At 40.0% G+C, this 19,981-nt stretch overlaps 1 protein-coding gene and 1 pseudogene across 1 annotated transcript; one reads left to right on the plus strand and one right to left on the minus strand.

Moving 5' to 3' along the window:
* Positions 1-13,855, minus strand: LOC113006718 (macoilin-1). The gene is made up of 11 exons (XM_026142851.1): positions 13,651-13,855; positions 11,931-12,072; positions 11,613-11,739; positions 11,364-11,487; positions 10,981-11,159; positions 9,035-9,518; positions 8,805-8,963; positions 7,781-7,951; positions 6,142-6,268; positions 5,260-5,434; positions 1-2,840 (listed from the first exon to the last, which is right to left on the minus strand). Exons 1-11 carry the CDS (start codon positions 13,725-13,727, stop codon positions 2,650-2,652), a joined length of 1,956 nt encoding a protein of 651 aa, XP_025998636.1. The 5' UTR covers positions 13,728-13,855; the 3' UTR covers positions 1-2,649.
* Positions 13,856-17,421: 3,566 nt separating this feature from the next.
* On the plus strand, positions 17,422-19,648 carry LOC113037549 (cysteine-rich venom protein ophanin-like; annotated as a pseudogene).
* The last annotated feature ends 333 nt before the right edge of the window (positions 19,649-19,981 follow it).

The following is a 19,981-nucleotide window of genomic DNA, read 5'->3' on the forward strand; positions in this document are numbered from 1 at the left end:
TGTTTATGAAGATGATCTTTATTAGCCATTACACTAAAGTTTTCAGAAAGCACTTCCATTTGCAGAAGAAGTCAATTTTGCTCGTTTTACCTTCAAAGTCAGAAAATGACACCATAAATGGCTCCTGAGTGAAGGAACATACACATGTCTGCACAAATTAGACTCATTTGATAACTCAAATAATTTATACAAAACGGGGTCCTGGTGTATCAGGAGTGTGATCTCCAGCCTCAGAGCATCATCGTTTGAATTAACAATTGTTCGTCCAAAAACGTTAAGAAACTGTAGCCCTTGTACAAGTACATCCAGGTACATAAAGTCACAATGTGTGCTCAAATAACGGTTGAATAAAACACATTTCATGCTGACAAACACAGTGCCGTACAAAATGACAGCAGTATAAGAAGAACAGCAAGACTAAAAAATATTTTTGATATAAAACACCCTAGAAACACGCTCTAAATAAAAAGCTACCAAAATGGCGACATCCAGTTCATGAGTGTTTTTCAGCTGCGTGGGTAATTTTTCAATTCTGTACACTGAGTAAAAAAAAAAAAATTAAGAAAGAAATGAAGCAAAAACTACAAAAACAGTACATAGCACTTCAATTTAAACACATTACTCTTTCACATTAAAATTTGTGTTTTACTTCCGAGTTTGAAAGTATATAGGCACAGTAATTTCATCCGTGAGCCATGTTTCGTCAACACCGTCCCCCTTGTCCTTCCCGGCTCTGCTTTACTTCTCGGACAAGGTCGCGGTCTCTCTTTTCCAGATGCCACTGTGGAGCCACGAGCTGCCAAACATCAAAAAAATAGCGGGCTCTCAGTCGCAGCTGAAGTGAGCTTTCTTTTAAAAAAATTATCAGGTCAGTAAGACAATAAAACATCACTTAACTATTCTCAAGAGTCTCCCGGATGGCAACCAGGAATATTCATACAAAGATGCCGCCTGTTATGCAGGAATATTCCAACTCTGAAGGGTTTCATTCCAAAGCTCTGTGTTGAACGCACATATTTTGTCTGAATTTCAGCACAATTAAGATACTCCTAAATCTCTATTTACAGGCACACACAAGAATATCTTGGTGCATACTTGTTTTAAACATTTGGGGTATATTAAATAGTCACATTTACACTTTGATAGAATGGTACGAGGATCGGCCACAACATTAAAACCAGACAGGTGAAGTGAACAACATTGATCATCTTGTTATAATTTTCAGCAGGAAGATTTTAAATTTACTTTGAAACCCACCCACTCATCTGTTTTCGGGTCCGGGTCAGAGCTTCTAGCAATTCCAGGAAGCTCTGACCCGCTACATGGTAATGGCGTTTCCCGATGGCCGCGTTCTACCACAAAAAGTGCTCATAAGCATATGAAGAAGCGCAGAAAACAACCAACGGTACTCAGTTTGGGACAACAGACACCTGAAGAGACCATAGAAGAGTAGTCCCTCCTCTTAAAGGGTCTCAATCCGAACTCTCAATCCAAATCGAGCCCAACTCAAAACCTACAGAAAACATGCAGCAATCCGAGGACCTGCAGCAGGGCAGATCCGTGAAGGTTTTCATGGCTCAAGAGGGTCGTGCACATTATTCAGCTGGTGGTTTTAATGATGTAGCTGACCAGGTTATATAAATGTGTGCATATATACCAAATTTATTATTCAAAATTTTTTTTCTCCAATAGAGACATTTAGAGAAACAAGTTCATTATCATAACCACTGAGGCTTTGACAAAAGTCTGTATACGAATTTCTCATCTTTCTATAATCATGTTTAGACATGAATGTAAATAATGTTCACAACTCCAATATTTGCCCAAAATCCGTTAAAGATTTAAGTCTAAAATATGGCCTCTTTTTCAAAGAAAAGCCGAGACGATGAAAAAAGCGTGATGGCTGATTTCCAGTTTCAGAGTCACGTGGTTTGACTGTCACGACTGACTGAGACACCGGAACAGAAGTCAGCCACTGTTTTCTTAATTTTATGATCAGTACCTGTACTGCTGGACCTCAGTGATCATTTTGTTCTAATAAATACTGACAAATAGGGCTTAAAAAAGATATTACTTTGAATCTTCTTGTCAGTATTGCAGCAGATCAAGAAAACTCTGAATTCTTACACATCTGTAAGTTTAACACATGAACGGACTTAAATAATGTTGTTCGGTTAGTTTTACTTTCATGCCAGGAGTTAAACTGTAAAGAGCGGTTTAATTAAATATTTTACAGCTGCAGCAGAGAACCTGTCAGTGCCATCTTCCTCTGGGCATGTCCACATCGGGCACCAGGTCTTCATTCAGATAAATCTACTTGGTTTGTATCTCTGCTGACACCTGTATTTGTATTTAATCGGGATAAGTAAACCTTTTTTGTTTTCCTTCAAAAAAATGACCAGCTCTGCATATTAGATACCTCATTTTGGAGTGAAACTCTTCGACCTGTGATGTGGCAGAAAACAGGAAATATACAGAATAATATCAAGTTAGCACCATCAGTGCAGCAAAAGGCATTCGACTCGTGGAGGCTTGGCCTGGTTCCACTCATGGCTGGAAGTAGAGGACTTCGCGGTGTTGTTTAGCTCTGTGATAAACTCGTCCGGATCTGACGAGTTCTGATGAGGTGTGAAAGCTCTGGGACGTCCCCTATTTCTTCAAACACTGGTACATCAATGCTCGTGGATTCAACACGTAGCGCTCGGAGTTGAGCAACTTGGTGAGATTCTGTGGCACGTGGGGCCGGGGCGCCATGTAGGACATGCCGGGGCTCACCGCCATCACCTCGGCAATCTTCTTCTTCATCTCACTTATCTCCCTGTCCTGCTTCATCACCTTATCTGTCAGAGGAAGGTGTAGATGTAAGGAGATAGATACTGAATGAGCTGCAACGCATAGGATTTCTGTTATTTCTGCACTCGAATGTAAGCTGAGCAAGATTTTCTCTGTCCGTGCAAAATCCCCTTAATCTTAACCTTAAACTCAAATCGAGGTAATAAGCTAGATGGATTATTCAAAGAAGACTTTATCTGAGCAGAAGTAGTCTAAACTCATCGCTAAGATTTGTGGTATCAAGGGTGTTATCTACATTTGGCTGAAATTCCCCACAAGGAGGAGAAGTGGTCGTGTGAGGTCTGACAACTGAAATGTTAAAACACCCTCTATTAAACCACAAAATCATTGGGTTTAATTTAATGGATTTTTGGTCGAATGCCTGAAATCAGATCTGCAGTTTAGCACAGCTCTGACATTTCTCCAGCCCTGAGACTGGCAGTAGGATTACAGTAGCCTGTCACCTCTAGAGGCTAGGGTTATGTCTCCACCTGCTCTCAAACTGGGAACATTTCACATGTTAAGTGAATGTGTTAACCACTACACCACAGAGCCACTTTCATAGTCTCTCACTAACCATTAAAAGCATTTGCCAAAGACAATACAAAGGAAAAAATTAAGCTAGTGCAAAACTTTTTCTTTCTAATGGCCAGGAGGGGAATGCACGGTGAACAGCTCTCAGCAGCCTCGCTCTGTCACCTCAGCACACACTTTCTGATGTATATGCAGTCTCAACTGATAGTTTCAGGTCGTACTGATGAAACAAGAAGTTCACTTTGTAAATAAAGGTCCATGTTAGAGTCAGACAGCAGCATCATCCATGGTACGCTCAGAGGCTTGACCATCTGGTACCCTCAGTTTTTCAGGCAGATCAACCTTGAGGTTAAGGTAACAGGGATTTGAACACCTACTGTATCTTGGACGTCTATGCTGACAACAATACCCCATCAGCCTTTTACGACTGATGGGTAAAAAGCTGAAATGCCAAAACTGCTTCAAATCGGGACTTCATTAACCAATCGGTAACATCATGGCTGCATCCATCTTTTATACTTTCTATGCTACTGACAAGTGGCTTAAAGGAAGATTACAGAAGTTCTTGGGGATAATACGCCTCATCGTATTATCCTAATCATACGCAGTGGCACTGATGAAGCCATGTAAGCATGGTCTAGTAGTTTGTATATTACTTAACATTAGCTTTTTACTACTGCCAATTGGATTCAAGCTTCCAAAATACAACATATAAACAAAAGTACTGGAGCAACTACACACTACACCTACAGGAACTGCTCAGCAATGGAAACCCATGCCATGAAGCTCCCACTATCACTAAGCTCTTTAGAACAGCTCATTCTTTCTTTTACAATTGCTTGTAAAGGCAATGTCACTGAACAAAAACTGAACTCAAAGATTATGAGGTGTGGCCCAATACTATTGTCTATGTAATTTATCATAACTGGCATCAATTTGTGAAGAATTTGTTTCCAAATATGTTTTTCTGTATTTAGTGATAACCCAAAAGTAATCAATTTGGCTTCTTTTTTTTTTTTTTTGAGGGAACCACGACAATGCTAAAAGAAAAACATTAAATAAACAATTTTTAAAAATCCCAGCAGTCACACGGTGGTGCTGTTCAATCCGACTCACAATTTGCCCCACATATCATATTTTACTTTTCCTTGACAGTAATTTCTAATCTAATGGCAGTTTGCAGATCAAACTGAAGAAGGGGAAAAAACACAGTGATGTAAATCAGGGATGTCAAACTGATTTTACAGTCCGTTTAAAGCATATCATATTTGATACATGCGTTTTTGAGACTTTTACATCATCAGTATGATTTTTAACTAATTAATATATAACATTTTTCCCCAGAGGGTTGACTAAACACTTCATTTTCAAACAAATTGAATTTTCTGGCATTTATGTCATGGTTCAGGATTTAACGGATTAAGTGTGAATAATTTTAACTAGACACCGAATCCCTCAGAGATCTTAATATAAGAAAAACGGTAGATCTTCTACATGATAAAGAAATTGCTGAAAGTCATCTGACGACTCTTTGAGCATAAACTGTAAGAAATAAATGTATAAAATTACAGAAGAAATTCTGGTTAGTCACTGTCCAGACTGTCCTGTAATTATAAAATAGGTTTTGCTAAGTCACAGAAAATATATTTTCTTTTGGTTTTACATTAATGTGGACCCCTTTCTGTCATTTAATAGTTTATCTATCACTTAAGTACTTTGGTGTCGTATGAATGCCAGTGGGGGAGGTCTTTATCTATATGAAAAACCTGTAAAACCTCTGAAAATACAATAAAAGTCCCAAATTTATGTCATAGTATCCTTCACATTTTCCAAAGCTGTCAGGTGGGTTTGACACCCCTGATCTAAATTAATATCAGAAATAAGTATATCAACCTTGGGCGATTTCTAGCTGTCTGCGGGCATCTCCCAGCGCAGAGAAGAGGTCCAGTTTGATGCGAGTCTCAGCGCTCAGGTTGTACTCCAGATGTTGAGCCTTTTCCTGCATGGCTGACAAAGTGGACAGCAGCATATCTGTCTCTTTTTCCACACAGCGGTACTTTCCCAAAGCCTGCGTCCAGAGAACACATTAGCGGTAAGAATAAGTGCAAAACATCAAAATGCCAGTAGTAATTCCTGCAGCGACCACCTGTGGGAGTTGGTGCTTTGGTTTCCTGAGTATCTTTTTCTTTTTTTTGTATTTCAGACAGGCACAGTTTACGCTCAGAAAAACAATGCACCACACACATAATTACTTCCAAACAGTGATGACGGCCAGCCAGCCATTCAAAAAACATAAAATCTGCAGCACATTATCATTAAGATATTTTGAAAGATGACTCTTTCTAGGTTAACAATTTGCCTTTTGTGAAAGGTGATAAAAAAGTGTAATGTTTTTATGAAAGACCTGGCTTCTAGTACAGCATGCTCCATGGAAAGTATGCCACTAAAATGACATCAAATACCACACAGAACCACAATTTACACACCTAATGTCACACAAAAACACCCATACAGTAATGCTGCATACTGATGTGATGACAGAGTGCATTATGGTGACTGCAGGCCAAAATAAAATGGATTACAAAAAAAATGCTCAAGTTCCTCAATGAAAACCATTCTGTTTTCTTAGGGAGTTAAACACACAAAAATCAGAAACAGCAAATCAAACGGCAAAAGGACTTCATGACCAAACTGAGGACAACCGAGCACTGGATCACTTGAGACTCACAGACACTTAAATGCACAAGTTCATTCCCAAATAGAGTAAAAAGATACCTCAACATCACTCTCTAGATCTACCACACGACTGTCTTTCACTTGATACTCCAGTTGTAGTTGTTTGTACTCTGTCTCTAGCTCTTTAACCTTTTTCCTTAACATTTGGGTTTCACAGTGTTCCTGCCTGGTGTGGGAAACGGAGAAAATGAGAGCGTTTGAGCAGTGACAGAGAGGCTTTGGCGGGAACTGAAGACCAGTTTCCACAGAAAGAAACAGAACATTTGATTTGCATTATAAACACTGCTGTTTTCTCTTTCAATTATTTTGAACACACACACAAGAGATTTCTTTAAAAGAAGTAACTGCTTATGGTAAATTAAAGAATCATCTGTTTTCTTGCAGAGAATTAGAGGAAAAGATCAATGTCACTCTTGGTTAGCTTAGAGCTAAGACAGGAACGCGGGAAAAGCAGCTAGCTCGGCTTTGTTCGAAGATAGCATACGCTCTTTGGCCACTCAAGTACGCCTGTTCAACAGCTCATTAGTGCAAATATCTCATCAGCCAATCACATGGAAGCAACTCAGTTCATTCAAGCTGGCAGATACATTCAAAGAGATCAGAATGAAGAATAAAAGCGATTAAAGTCACTTTGTTTATAGCACAGCGAATGGTGCCTGTATTTCAGAAAGTGATGATCTACTGGAATTTTCCCACACAACCATCTCTAGGGTTTACAGAGAATATCAAGAAGAGAAAATATCCAGTCAGTGGCACTTGTTTTTTAAAACGTGTCAACCCTGTATTGGACTATTTCTTGGCTAACCTTTAGCGAAAGAATGCCAAATTAAACGGTAAAGTGTCGGTTAGCATGGTTTTGGTCCCACAGGTTTCAAGACTGGTAAATGTATTCCCAACCAGTTGGTGAGTGGTTGTAAAGCTGTTCACAAAGGATGCTGCACTGAAAACCTCTTTCAATTGCTTTGATTACTAGCAGGTTGCCATGGTCGCCCCTAGTTTACATGGAAGTCGCTGACTTGCCTGCAAATGCTGGATAACTATTTACTGTGCTGTAGTGGAACTTCAAAAACTGCGACATAACCCAGAAATGGAGTTCAGTGACTTTCTAAGAAAATGTTGTAACAACATATGTTGACCCAACATGTATTTATGTTTCTAGGGAGGTTACACCATAGGCTGCAGTATAAGATTTCAGTGGAGGTTGCAGTTACGACATACCTATGGCACAGACGTCCTGCTGAATCATAATTCTTGCTGTAAGGATGACCGTGGCAATCTGTGAGCAACCAAAGCAGCTGCAAGGTAGTTTTCGTTGTAGCACTCTCTTTGCAACCGATTTCACTGACCGACTCCCAGCAACTTCATGCTGAGCAGTTAAGGAATACACATTTTTACTTAGCAAGTGCTGGTTGCCAGAGGGCCACCGGCTGGTCTCTGGGCCTGCGTGACTGAGGCTTAAGGTCTAAGTGATGACTGGCAGCCTTCTTAACCTCTGAACAACGCAAGGCTAACTGGCTAAGGAAGGCTACTCAAAATAATGTTAATCTCCTCATCTAACTCTCAACAAGAAAGCAAGTAAACATCATTTAAACCAAATGTTTGGCCGCATGCTTACAGCAACATTTAACTCAGAGCATGTTTCAGGAAATATAAGAGGGAATTTAAAAGTGTGGGTTACCTGTTTGTTAGACTCCGTGCTGTGCTCGCCGCCTCCTCCAGTTTTTGAGCCTGAAGCTCAGCCAACTGCTTCTCAGCAGAGAGTCTGGCCTCTGCCTCTGCTCTGGTCTTCTTCTCCAGCATCACACAAGTCTGCTTGTCCCTCTGCTTGTTTTTAGTTAGGCACAGAATCCTGAAGGGATGACATTAAAGTGGTTTTAAATAAGTTGCAGAAAAAGAGCAGCAATATGTGGGTTACTGCCACATGCAAATGGACTCGTTTGAGATCAGCGTCAAGCATACTTCAAAAACAGACATAAATGTTAAACAGGTTTCTTATCATCCTTGTAGTTGTTGTAGTCACTGGAGAGCACCTTCCTTTAAAAAAACTGGAGCATGGCTTATCAAAGCTGGTGGTGCTGATCAAAACTGCATAACATGCTCTTCTCAAATGCGATTTTATAGCCTTTGGCTGCTGGACGTGGCTTTGATGTGGTAAATGTGTTAGGAGTACCTCTGTAGTGGGATAAAATAACTAACTGAGCCTCCCTCCCCCCATTTTTTTTTAGCTCTAAATGTGCTTAGAGTGATAATCTGAGTCACATATTGGAGGAAAAGGAGGAGTGGAAACATAATTTGCATAAAAAAACATAAAAAAGTAGATACTGTGGCAACGTACAGGTAATAAAAATGGTTTGTGTGACAAAGCAGGTCTGCAGCAGTGCAGCTGATCAGCAAAGTCAGTGATCTCATCATATTCTCTTTTATATAGTGATATACTATACTTCATTCATACAGCACATTCACCTGATCTGATATTGTAGCTTTACACACAAACCTTTTCTTTTTCTTGTGCAGGTTTTTAATTCTACAGTGACAGTTAAGTTCAAATCTTTTGCTTTGTTTCATGGACAGAAGAAACAATTTCATTGTCACTTTAGGTTTGGATAAGATGGGATAAACATTTTTTCATATTTACTGACAGTAGCTACAGTATTTTAAGTACTATAAAATCCGGTTTTGTGTGATAACAACTGGACACTCACTTGCTCTGGAGAAGCATGTTGGACTGTCTGAGCAGGGAAACCTCTGGTCTAAGGCTCCTCTCGCTGTTGGTCAGGTTGCAGATGTGACTTCGAAGCTCCTGTTCGGTCTGCCTGCTCGACTGCAGCTCACTCTTCAGCCTCCTCAGCTCCTGCTCCAGCCTTCAAGATAAAAAACAACATTTTAGCACTGCTGTAAGCATCACCCGAGTCAAGCTTAGCTAAATACTTACTTGCTTGTCTGTTCAGTGTGGTAACTCTGAGCTGCTGTGGCACTCTTTTCTGCTGCATCCCTGTTGGGGCTGACTGTTTTGGAGCTAGACCTGTGTTTCTTCTCAGTCCTTCCCGCAGGAGGTGAAGGAGTATTTGAGCTGCTTCTTCTGACTTTTGGTGAGGAGTTCTTAGCTGCTCGCGTTGCTTTGCTCCCGTGCTCCTCTTGAGGTAGATTTTCTGGAGTTGTTGATGATTCCGGTCCTCCTGTGCTGCTGTGCAGCAGATCTTTGGACTCACCCACACTGGGTTTGGATGATGACGACGATGACGATGGTGGCCGGCGGTTTGGTTCGGCTGACCTCACCTCCTGTGACCCTTTCTCTGTTGCTCTCTCCTCACTGCGGATCTGGAGGCAGTCCACGGTGTGTGCCTCATCTTGGGCCAGCACAGCACCGTTCTGACACTGATACTGACTCGACTCAGGCTTGACTTTCCATTTGGAGGCTGTAAAATCAAAACAGGTCAGTTTTAGGAGTCTACTATGGAGCCCAGAAACATCTAGGATGAGTAAACATTTATGGCTATCCTCACTTTGGTATGAACTAACATTTAAAACTTTAAACAGGGCCAGCATCAGTCACTAGAATTACTTATTAATCACAATGAATTCTCACTGACTTAACCCAACCAAAATATTTGCCTGCAGTCCTTTCACTGATCCTATGGAGTGATAAATAGGTTCTCCACTGCTTTGCACAGTTTACACCAGGGATGTGTCAAATCCATTTTACATCATGGGGCACACACAGCCCACTTTGATCTTAAGTGCACCCGAAACACCCCTTTCTGTCAGTGTAAAGAAGTTTAAATACACATTTAATCCCTCAGATACCTTAATATAAGAAAAACTGTGTTTTTCTTATATTAAGAAAATCTCAGTTCTTCTATATGATAAAGAAATGTTGCTATAGTGAAAAAAAGTCACTTGACAACTCTTTGAGCTTAAATTGTAAGAAAAACATGTGTGAAATTACAGAAATCATTCTAATGAATGCCAGTGGGGGAGGTCTTTATCCATAGGAAAAGCTGTAAAACTTTTTAAAAGTCCAGCATAAGCTGGTTGAGAAAATGGGTGGATTTATGACGGGGACCACATTTTTTCATATTAGCATTATGTTGTTTTCAGTAAGACACGAAAGAAATAATTTGCTCTGTAAAGTGTGGGGTTATAAATTAAGATTCTTATTTAGACTTACTTTGGCCACCACAGGATTTTGAACCACAGTGGTTTCGACTTGCATCTTTTATATACAGTCCAAATCTCACCAGTACTGACTAGTAATGTGTGCCGAGTTTGTAATTAGTAAAATAGCCAGAAAATGAAAACATGGGGAGACATGACTGTTTAAAAAAAAAAAAAAAAGCAAACAAAATCTACAACTTAAAATGTCAAATGTATTTTTTATAATGCACGTATTGAAAATTTTTTTTGTCAAAATTGTTTTAAAAATGTCAATTTTTGCACCTTTGCTTCTTATTCCTTTCCCTTCATCTCTGTCCATGTTAGTTTCTCCCCCTATCATGTAATTACCATATTAAACGATACATTTATACATCGGTATGCAGCACTTATCTATTTTCAGAAGCACTCTGAAATATTTTGATAGCACAAAGCGTCAAACAGTTGCAGTAACAAGAAGATTGCTTACTTTGTTGTGCCAGCAGCAACACATCATGTTCTAGGAGGTTATTAAATACAGTTTCAGCTTGGGACTTTTACTGTCTGCGTCTTCTCAGCGAACTGACTCACAAATGTATGTTGTAATCACCTGACTGAGTGGCTCCATAAGTGGAGATTGTAATAAACTGTCAGCTTGAAAACAAGAACGACCGAAACCAAAAGAAGAGTGAAAAACCCTCCAGATAGTAAGAATGGTAGGTAGATGGTGCAGGTGCACAGACTCACTGCTGCTGCCATCTGTGCCTGTCTTGGGATAAACCTGCAGGCCTGGGGGGAGCGAGTGCTGAAGGAGGTGCATGTGGAAGTCATTCTCACTCTGCACTGCTTTCTGTATGCGCAGCTTAAAGATGTTGGTGAAGTAGCAGGTGGCATCAAACCCCAGATAAACTACAGGATATCCAATACTGAAAGTGAATACAAGGCAGTTAGAATAGAATAGAACAGCCCTTTATTGTCATTGTACATGTACAAGGAAATTGTGGGTGCTCCACATTAACTGTGCCGGAATAAATTATAAATATTAGAAAGTAGTCAGTATATAATATTTCAGTGATGAAATATTAAATACTAAATCTAAACTTTATACATTTTGTATCAAATAAACATACCAGTGAGCGGCAAAAAGATGGGACAGGTTGGCATGTGAGGTTTTAAGGTCTTTGAGTCGAAGTGAAGCCTCTGTGTACACGAGCAGGATCCACAGAGACACAGTTGATATACAGATGCCCTTCTCTGAGGAAAAATAATCAGATGAGAAGAAAATTACTAATAAATTTAAATAAGAGAATATTTTTAATTTTATGAGATGAAGAAAGTTGGGCAGATTTTGCCAAGTGGATGATAATTGTCATACTCACCTGTGTGCCATATGTAATTGAATAACACATAGGTGCTCGCCACAAAGAACAGCCAGTGCAAAGGAACAAAAATTAAACAAAAGATGTCCAGAGTGAAGGCAGCGCAAACAAAAACAACACAAATAACCTGCAAACAAAAAGGGAAAGAAAGAAAAACAACAACAACAACAGGAAAGTAAAATGTGAGTAATTCACTGAAAATAGAAGAAAAGCCATGTTCTTGTTCACTGCGTGAAGCCTACTACGCATCACTGGCTGGCTTATCATCATCAGGGCCAGTGCACAGAATATGAAATCACACACAGCAGGAGTCCTCACCAGCCCATGGCAGTGGAAAGTGGTGTACACGCTCCCAAAGAAGAGCCAGCACGGCCACAGGTACTCCAGTCTGAATTCAAGGATGAAGTCTGCCAGCAGCACCAGTGTCCACATCACCATAAACTTCAGGAAGGTGTACGCGCTATAAAGACATGCAGACATTATTAAAAAGAAGAAGGAAAAAATCAATCCTCCTTAATTATTATTATTTCACTTTGAGCTCATGGCAAACAAACGTGCCTCTTCCTCTGAATCCAGTAAATAAAGGCTGTCAGATAAAGCACCAGATACTCACACACAGCCCAGTATGAGACCAAACTGCAAAAACGGCATTAACCTCTAATTGAGCCAGCTGTGTCTTAAAAATACAGTCCTTCCTTTTAAGCAGGGCCACTATAACAAGAACAATGACTGTTCCCTCATTTTATTAGGCAGCCGCAAGCCAAACAGGAGCTGTGGTTTTCCTCCTTTGTTCTGCTCATCCATAGGCTGCTATCACATCACCCCTTCTTTGTTTGGTAACCATGGCAAAATTTCATCTGGAGGAGAGAGGGAGCACCACAGCATCCTTCTGCAAGTCGACAACAGCCTTTTAATTTTACTTATAAAGAATGCATTTCAATTAATCTCACTTGTATTTATATTATAACTAACTGCTAACTGTGCAGGTTGTTCTACAAAAAATTAAAAAATAAATTAGAATCAGCTGGGAGAGGGCTTTTAAACAGCATATTAAATCCATCCTAGAAGCCCAATATAGTCTTTTTTATTATCTTATTCTCCTTGAGTAGCATGCTTAATTGGCCTAATAAAACTCCCAAGCAGAGCTGATGTAACTTTAGTTCTCTATATGATGTTATTGAAATAGCGCCCTTTATTGTATTTAGCACTATCACTAAATATAATTACCAAACAAGCTAGTGAAGTGTAAAGGAATCACCACAGCGTCTTTAATTCTCCAATCAAGTTCTTATCTGCTTTGTAGTATTTCCAGTAGTGTAATTCAATTATATGTGTTTGTGTTTGTGTGAAATCACTGCACACAAAGAGCAAGAAATATAATATGTGACTGGCACACAAAATAAAATAGGACGTCTAAATCTCAAAAATAAACACAATCTCTTGCATGTGTTGTTTTTTGTGGAAAGAAAGAAAGAAAGAAAGAAAGAAAGAAAGAAAGAAAGAAAGAAAGAAAGAAAGAAAGAAAGAAAGAAAGAAAGGTGCACAATGAACAGAAAAAGTGGTGTTCCGTTCTTATTTGCGTGTCTTTTCTTGTCTGGACTCAGTCTAGACGCTTCCAGATTTTGTGTGCCAAATAAGCCAAAGAGGAATGCGCGTTTGTTTCTATTTTTCCAAAGGACGAATGGAAATAAATAAACAAAACGCAATGTGGCCGTGTTAATTTCACGCGCGATTAAGAGTGGGGGATAGAGCAGGCAGTGAGAACGCAGATGAGACGAAAGTAGGCCGACGTCAACTTGCACAGCTTCTGTTTTTATTCTGTAAACAAGGCGGGCTGAAGTAACCCGGTGCAACATTTGCGCCTTAATTCCGCCGCACTGAGGCTAATCAAAGCGCCACGCTGGCTCATTTAGGATGTGAGGGGCGGATGGAGGTGATGGGATGCGAGTCAGACAGGTGAGCGGGATGACGACGGCTGAAATCTACACAAAGACGGCCACCACAACAAAAGCAGCCGCCGGGCGCCGCGGCTCGCTACCTTTCAGACAGCTTCTCCGTGATTTTCAGCTTTTTCATCTTCCGTAGCCTGTTCGCGTCCACATAACGTTTCTTCATCTTATGGCTTCTGCTCCCCGCGTGCTGACGTTGGACACACTGCAGCAGAGGCGACAGCGACGGGGGATAAACGACAGAGCCGAGAGGAAAGACAAAACAGCCCGGCTCCCTCTTTGTGGATGAGGATGCTCACTTCAACCTGTGATGATGTCTGCGAGCAAATGTAGAGGACCGACACTTCTGCGCATGCTCAGTGGAGGTTGTACCTACAAGCGTTTATCGCAGAAGGGGAGCAAATCAACACACTGTACACATGTGTTCTGTTAATTATGACACATACTGCACAAAAATACTAACCGGGCTCATTATAAGTTCGATAATAAAGGTGATTATCATTCAACTCTCAGTTTTTTAGTCTCTTTCAGTTCCTTGATTTGGCTTTAAACTGCATAACTTTACTGTTTCAATCCAAAGCGTGTCAAACATCAGGTCCGGGGACCCGGCAAAGACTCCTGTGCAGCCCACTGGACAGTTTGGGAAAATGTGATGGAGGGACTTCTAACTGTATTATAGCTTTCAGGAACTCCCCCTGCAGTAATTAAGTGAGAGATAAACACCGTCTACTATAGAAATTGCTTTTTTGTTTAGTTTGTTTTGTTTTGTTTTTGTTGTTTTTTTTTATTTTGGGGGGGGGGGGGAACGGGACCTTATTGAAATAAAAGCACGAGATTTTCTGCCAATTAACAAAAACTTCCGTTTTTTAATTAGCTACAGGACAGGCTGGGCAATAAGCTATTACAACTTTTTTTGTAATTGTATACAGTATCTTACAATGAAAGCTCCAAAAGTTGTGCTGGAAGATGATTTTCATTTACTACAGCAGCATGTCTTTGTCATGTAGAAAATACGGTTGAGACTGCATTACCTTTTTATATTAAAATATCTGAAGGATTAAATGTGGAGTCTACACTGATTTTTGCTGTTTTCACTGGTCTGGTCTACTTAATATAAAACTGATGTTAAATGAGTTGACAGGTGAGACGTTAATTTGTTATAGCAACATTAAGTTAAACGCAAGTAACTTAAATGTCTGTGAAGGTTCTCACAGAGCTCATTGTGAAACCTGGACCCACCCTATCGTGTGATTTCCTGAGGTCAGATGGCCCAGGGTGTGAGTGGGCGTTAAGGCGTCTGGGAAGGGATCTCAAAACTGGATTATACATGGCAGACAGATACAAACACACCCTATCACACGATAGGGTGTGTTTGTATCTGTCTGCCTGTCTGATCCTCTACCTAATGTGATTAGGTAGAGGATCATCAAGGGGTCCTTTGTCCCTCTTTGGGGGGATACTCCCACTGGGTTTAAATCTGGGACTCGCCACCATTTGACCTTTAAAACTGAAGAAGCTTCTCGGATGAGAGGTGAAACATCTTCAAGCAACTTAAAAAAGAAGTCCAGACGCTTTTCTTTCAAAACTCCTTAGACTAAGTAACTTAAATACACTCCTCGACTGATCTGAAAACGTGAACATCAAGTCAGTTAAACTTCAGGAAATCACTCAGTCTAGTAAGGAAATATAAAACAATGTGAATTTGTTTCACCTGCGTGGATGTGAATGAAAGTGACAACAAGTGCACTGTAGAGGCAAACCGTGAAATGGACACAGTGGACCTGCATGTTTATTACACACTTTGCCATGCTATCCGGTTGACCTGGTGCTAGGAATGGTCAGCAATCTGTCAGCAGGGAAATGGAGTAAAGTGACTGCTAAACCATTTCTGCTTTGGGAAGTTTTCTTTCTTGTTGCCTCTGTGAGAAAGAAATACTTTAACTTCATTTAAATGTAATGTTTGGAGATTTTGTAATTAAAAAAAAAACAATACACAAACAAAACAGGGAGATGCAAATAAATGACACAGAAACCATTTAAACAGTAGAAAATCTGACCATGTAGAGCATGTTTTGTAGTGAATGGTCTTTACAGCTAGTTTTTATTCATAAGTCTGAATACAGGAACACATTTTGTGCTCCACTGAAATGTTATGAAACAAGTGTTTACACTGCAAGGGAGTAGATTTATTTTTCCTCAACAGAAATAAACCTGTTTTTTCAAGTAAGATAAGATTACTTTTGTGGAAAGAAATGCAGAAAGTAGAGGAAATAAAAGAGAAAGACTCCCCCTAAATGGTTGTGAATTGAATCATGATGACTGGATATACCACAGATGTAATTTGCCATACTTTGACCAACACCCTGTGTTTGATATATCATTAGCTTGCAGTATTGTTATTACAATTTCTTCATATTTTATTGTATGAATTGTGTGTTTTTGCTTCAAAGGAGAAGTTTGCGGATCTGACCAGTTCTCCATAAGCTGACAAGGATATAGAGAGGAGAAATATTATCAATGCTCTTAATCGCATTTGAATTTTGTAATACCATTTATAGTCATGTTAAAAAGGTCTTCACGGGATTTCATGCAGTTCTGTGGAAAACTAAATAGATACCATGATTCAGTATTTTACAGCAGTAAATTGGAGCAATAGTTTCCTGTATGACTTTATCAGTTACATCATTGCAGAGGAATTTTGGCCTTTGATAATGTTGATAATTATGATTTGCTTCATTGACATTTGGAGACATTGATTTATGCATAGCTCTCTTTAGGTCCCACCACAGCATTTGGACTTTGACTAAACCATCACATCACATTGATTGTTTTCTTGTCCAGCTGTTCTGTTGTAGATTTGCTGCTGTGATTGAGATCAATGTCCTGTCACATGTCCCCAATTTTTTCAGAGCTCTTTCCAAAGTCAGTAAGGTTTCGATAAAAGTCAAACAATTTGGCGTCTAAGGTTTAAAATTATGGTGAAAGGGTTTTTATTTGTGACTCACAGACGTGAAGTGATTGACTGTTTTGAAAAAGGTGATATGAGTGTCTTTTGCGCGGATGAGATTGCGCTATGAAAAAAGTCTTTTTCAAAGCATCGAAACATATGGAGAAAAATTCTAACACAGAGCTGCATGTTTCAGACTAGACAAACTGCCAAAACCTCTGCTTTTACATGGATGGTCACATTTGTTAAAGTTCAGTTAGAATTCATTTGATTAGCAGCACCTGGCTAATTATCCTTTTATTTCCCGTGGAAGCAGTAAGGATGCACTTAAAGAGGACTTTAATGCAATCTTCTGTTTGATATTCAAAATTACAGCAAAAGGAAACTATGCATAGAAAAAGAAAATAAACACAGGGGTGCAGTGAAAACACACACATGCGATCCACAGACATGGTAAATGGCCTGTATTTGTATAGCGCTTTACTTAGTCCCTAAGGACCCCAAAGAGCTTTACACTACATTCAGTCATCCACCCATTCACACACTGGTGATGGCAGCCACATTGTAGCCACAGCCACCCTGACAGAGGCGAGGCTGCCGGACACTGGCGCTACCGGGCCCTCTGACCACCACCAGTAGGCAACCAGGTGAAGTGTCTTGCCCAAGGACACAACAACCAAGACTGTCGGAGCCGGGGCTTGAACCAGCAACTTTCTGATTACAAGACAAACTGCCAACTCTTGCGCCACGATCGCCCCACATGACCAAGGACTTATCCCATGTGCGAATCGAAGCAGGTGTGGTTATTCTCTCATTAGTCCTTGAATTTGTCTGTTTGTTTCACTCATGTCTAAGTGGTCCTGCCTGTATAAATCACACATGTGGGGGTCTTGGAGGGTGACAGGTAACCGCGATGATGTACAGCTCTACCCTGCTGTGCGCTCTGGAGTATTCGTGTAATAATTTCAAATATGCGATTGACATGAGTTAATAACGTTTCCTCTGAAAAACCTGCTTATTACAGCTTTAACAGAGCTTGCAATAAGCATAAACAAAAGAGTTTTGCAGACAACAATGTGTTATTTAAACATTAAAGATTAAATGGCCATTCTTCTGCTCTGCTCTCCAAAGAGATGGAACAAGGCTGGGGCCAGTGCTGAGAAATAGGACGATACTTGATCCATTAGTCACAGGCCAGCCAGTAAGTTCCTGTTTCTTTGACTGTTTTAATGTAGTAACTAGGAATCAGTCATTTTTTTAAGTAGTCGAAGGGCACATACAGAAAATCACAGAAGCATGCAAATAGCAGCACATTATAAAATCCTTATAGTTGGACAAATAAAAAAAAAAATTAACCTTGCTTCTTGTGACATTTTGTTGGCCTAAGTTTTAGTGTTATTTCATTTAGTCTTTTTTTCTGTACTGTAATCATGTTTCATTTATTTGACCGTTTTCTGAAGGGGCGTGTCGTCGTCATCAATTTCTTAGATTTCACAAGGCAAGACAGCAAATTTCCTTTGGGTTCTTAATGTGAGCACTCATTCATTTTGGGATTTAAAAAGTGTCACCACACTGATTAAACTATCTCACTCCTCCTCTTAGCCAGCGGCTGTGGGGAAAATCTGTACATGTCCAGCTTTCAGAACACCTGGAGCAACGTAATCCAGACTTAGAACGACGAGGTGAAGGACTTCAGCTATGGAGTGGGATCTATCAATGGAGGAGTGATGGGACACTAAACACAGGTTCTTCTCCACCTTCTTCTTTGGGCTGCTCCCTTTAGGAATCGCCACAGTAGATCATCTGCCTCCATCTCGTCCTATCAATTCCATCCTCTTCTGTCACACCAACCCTTCTTCCTTCTTCACTACACCCATGAACCTTCTCTGAGGTCTTCCTCTTTTCTTCCTGTCAGGCAGCTCCATCTTCAAAACCCTTTGTCAAGTATATCCTGCATCCTTCCCCTGCACATGTCCAAGTCATCTCAGTCTCACCTCTCTAACTTTATCTCTAAAACCCTGAAACAGACATATCCCCCTGATGCATTGATTTCTAATCATGTCCATCCTGGTCACTCCAAATGAAAATCTTAACACCTCCTGTCTTTTTGTCCAAGCCACCATCACTAAACCATACATCGTATCAGGTCTCACTACCAACTTGTAAAATTTCTTTTTTAGTCTTGCTACTATCCTCCACAGGTACTGTTTTATATAAATATAGAGACATATAGTATATATAGTATAACTCAGGCACCCTTACTTGAGGTAATGCCACTGGATATATGTGTCCTTCCACAGGTGGTTTGGCACAAGTCCAATCAGATCAGCTGTGCTATGGCCTGCTGTCCCAACTCCAAATACAAGTACTTCTATGTCTGCCAATGCTGCCCACCATGAGTATAAAGCTTCCTGTAGTGATGATGTTTCTTAAAATTTTATTCACTTCAAATGATTGTTGAAGAGTAATTTGCAGTAAATGGATCCAAATGCTTTGGAGCATCATGCAATACAAAATGAATTTGGAAGCAAAAGTAAAATATAATTTCCTTTATTTTACCCTGAATGCATTCATTTTCTCTTTCGTTATTATCTTTGTATTGTGAAACCTGTTCAGCTACTCTACTGAGTGCTTTCTTATACACACAATAATGAAATTATCATTAGAAGCAAAGGTGATGGGTGAAATGCGAGCAACTTGCATCTACTTCAAACACGGCTTGAGGAAAATAGTGACAACTTTGGGCTGATATCAAGTGTTTGCTGTAATGTTTAGTATTTGATGGTCTGACCTACAAGGTCCCTAGAAGAAGGGACCTTCCTGCGGTGACTGCCCCAACGGCTGTAAAAACAAACTATGCAGTAAGTAGCATCCAATCAGAATATAATTTGTACAATTTATTCATGATCACAGATTAGCTCTACTTTGAGCAGTTGCTAAACAATGACAAAATAAATATTCTTAAATGGTGAGGAAGGTTACAAAATATATTATATGGTTTATGCTACTGTTTAATGCTTCTGTATCAGTCTGATGAGTACATTGACTGTTGCGAAGTGAAGCAACAGTGGCGCTACAATCACCCAACTGTGACTTTGTGGTTTCCCGCTTCTTGCGAGTGCACCAATCAGATCATCTAAATGCCAAATATCTGCTGATTGGTCAGCTTCAATAAAGATATGCTTATTAAAAACTTGCATTTGTGTTGTGTCTCTTAGCTTGGTCACCTAAAATTGCTACATACAAAAAAGTCAACTTGTTATGCTTTTATAGAGTAAATTGTCTATTTGATGTGTTCAGTAATTAGCAGAGATTGAAGAGGAAATTTACTTTGGTCTATGCTCCTACTTTTCTGCATCTGAGGCTGAGAGTGCTTCTCCTCAGGGGTCAACCCCACATGTCCCAGCTACACAGCGGGTTCCTGGTTCACATAAGGTTGTGTCTGTGTGAGGCAGGCTCATGCAGTCTACCGA

The sequence above is a fragment of the Astatotilapia calliptera genome, chromosome 15 (assembly GCF_900246225.1).
Source record: "Astatotilapia calliptera chromosome 15, fAstCal1.2, whole genome shotgun sequence".
Classification (NCBI taxonomy): domain Eukaryota; kingdom Metazoa; phylum Chordata; class Actinopteri; order Cichliformes; family Cichlidae; genus Astatotilapia; species Astatotilapia calliptera.